The 1,789-nt window shown below is 43.3% G+C and overlaps 1 protein-coding gene across 1 annotated transcript; it reads right to left on the bottom strand.

The window, feature by feature from the left end:
• Positions 1-17: 17 nt before the first annotated feature.
• Positions 18-871, bottom strand: LOC108356250 (probable aldehyde oxidase 4; the record flags this gene model as incomplete). The annotated part of the gene is made up of 4 exons (XM_017607368.1): positions 756-871; positions 514-686; positions 386-437; positions 18-304 (listed from the first exon to the last, which is right to left on the bottom strand). Coding segments are annotated over exons 1-4 (552 nt in total), but the record flags the coding sequence as incomplete, so codon positions are not given.
• Between the last annotated feature and the right edge of the window lie 918 nt (positions 872-1,789).

Here is a 1,789-nt window from a genome sequence, read left to right as displayed (position 1 = left end):
GTCATAGGGCAAGTGACGAATTCGAAATCTTCAATGTCGCCGCAATCGTTGTCAGGTAATTCAATATTGCTGTCAATGGCGAACGATTTCATGGCATCCAAGATGGGTCGATAGCCGGTGCAACGACAAATATTACCGCCAAACGAATTCTCCACTTCTGCCATGGTAACGCGGCCGCCTTTGGACTCCAGCAAGCCGTACATATTCATTACCATGCCGCACGAGCAAAAGCCACACTGAGAGCCATTCAGCTTAGCCAGACGCTTTTGTATGGGATGGTAGCCAAAGCGCCTGCTGCCAATGCCTTCGGAGGNACACTGAGAGCCATTCAGCTTAGCCAGACGCTTTTGTATGGGATGGTAGCCAAAGCGCCTGCTGCCAATGCCTTCGGAGGTGGTGATCTGCCAGTCCGCGCAGGTGTTTAGCAGCGTCAAACACTTCAGTGAGAAGAGAAAGAAGAGCGCAGTGATTCTTTAAATTTAAAAAAATGTGGTGAGTGTACAGGCGACTTACCGAATTGACGGCCCAAGTGCGTGTTTCGCCGGTCGCCGGATGTTTGCCGCGAACGACGCAAACGCAAACGCCACAGCCACCCTCCAGGCACATGTATTTGGTCGCCGTAAGCTGCGCATGTTCGCGTATGAAGGTGTTCAGCGTGATGTCGGCCGGCAAGCTGGCAAGGTCAACTGCAAAAGACAAGGAAGAAATAGCAACGCTGTTGCCTAACTAACTGTGTATTCGCTGCGCTAATTTACCGTTATATGGCGTGCCATTGATAACGAAACAGGTAGTCATTTGTTCGCCACTTTTAGATTTCCAGCCAGTATGTATGTGTTTAAAAGTTTTGCCAGTACAAAGTTGCTATGCTTTTTGAGCTTTTATTTAGTTTTCGTTGCTGCTATCGGTATTTCAAGTTGCGCTACAAGTATGTTGACAAACCTCACGCATCGGCGTTTGCTTGGCGACTAGCCAGCTTTGAGGTGTTCACGCCACTGCCAGCCGCAGCTCGATCGTCGCTTTTGTTTATAAAGTACATAGTTAACAAATTATAGTTAAATGCTGGCGCTGTGGCTGCGGCGAAAGAGAAGAGATGATTATAAAAATGTTTTTGTAATTGTTTGTAATGTAATTACTATGAGATCGAGCGATTTCTTTTCGACCTCACTACATACTTACATATATGTAAATCAAAATAAGCAATAACCAGTTCTTTTGCAAAATATTACTTCTTCGTTTATTCGGTTATGGCGCTGCTTGAAGGTAATTTTTATTGCATCAGTTTTTGCACAACCCCATTTCGGCTTTGTTTAAAAATTGAGATACATACATATATAGGCATAAACATTGGTGTTTAAAATAATTTATTTTACTTGCGATGAGCAGTTTGCAAATAATTGATTGCGGTGCGGCAATGAGCGTGTAATAATGTAAATTATATCTAATCAACAATTTTGATTACAATTGATTGCACATGCTTAGGTCCAAATGCGCATTAGGGTGTTCCATAAAGTGTTTTGCTGGTTTTGATATGCCCACCCTTCTGAGTTTTCCCTTTTGATGGTAAACGGAGTGCTTCGGTCACATGGCGACTTCCGGAGCTATTCGACCTGTAGGACCAGGGCCCGAATCCCGGCATTCGCTTCTTAAATATATGCACATGGTATTCATTTTACAAAAACGTGCCAATAAAAGCTTAGAAAATAAGACTTATGTAGATAACGACCAATGCAAGAATGCAAATAAAGGTGAGTACGTACATACATAGATAAAGAAAAGGATAAAGGCAAAA

The sequence above is a fragment of the Rhagoletis zephyria genome, unplaced genomic scaffold, assembly GCF_001687245.7.
Source record: "Rhagoletis zephyria isolate East Lansing unplaced genomic scaffold, Rhagoletis_zephyria_1.1 Rzeph_scaffold_55980, whole genome shotgun sequence".
Taxonomy (NCBI): Eukaryota; Metazoa; Arthropoda; class Insecta; order Diptera; family Tephritidae; genus Rhagoletis; species Rhagoletis zephyria.
The sequence above is the reverse complement of the archived record's forward strand: the minus strand, read 5'-3'. Positions and strand labels throughout refer to the sequence as shown.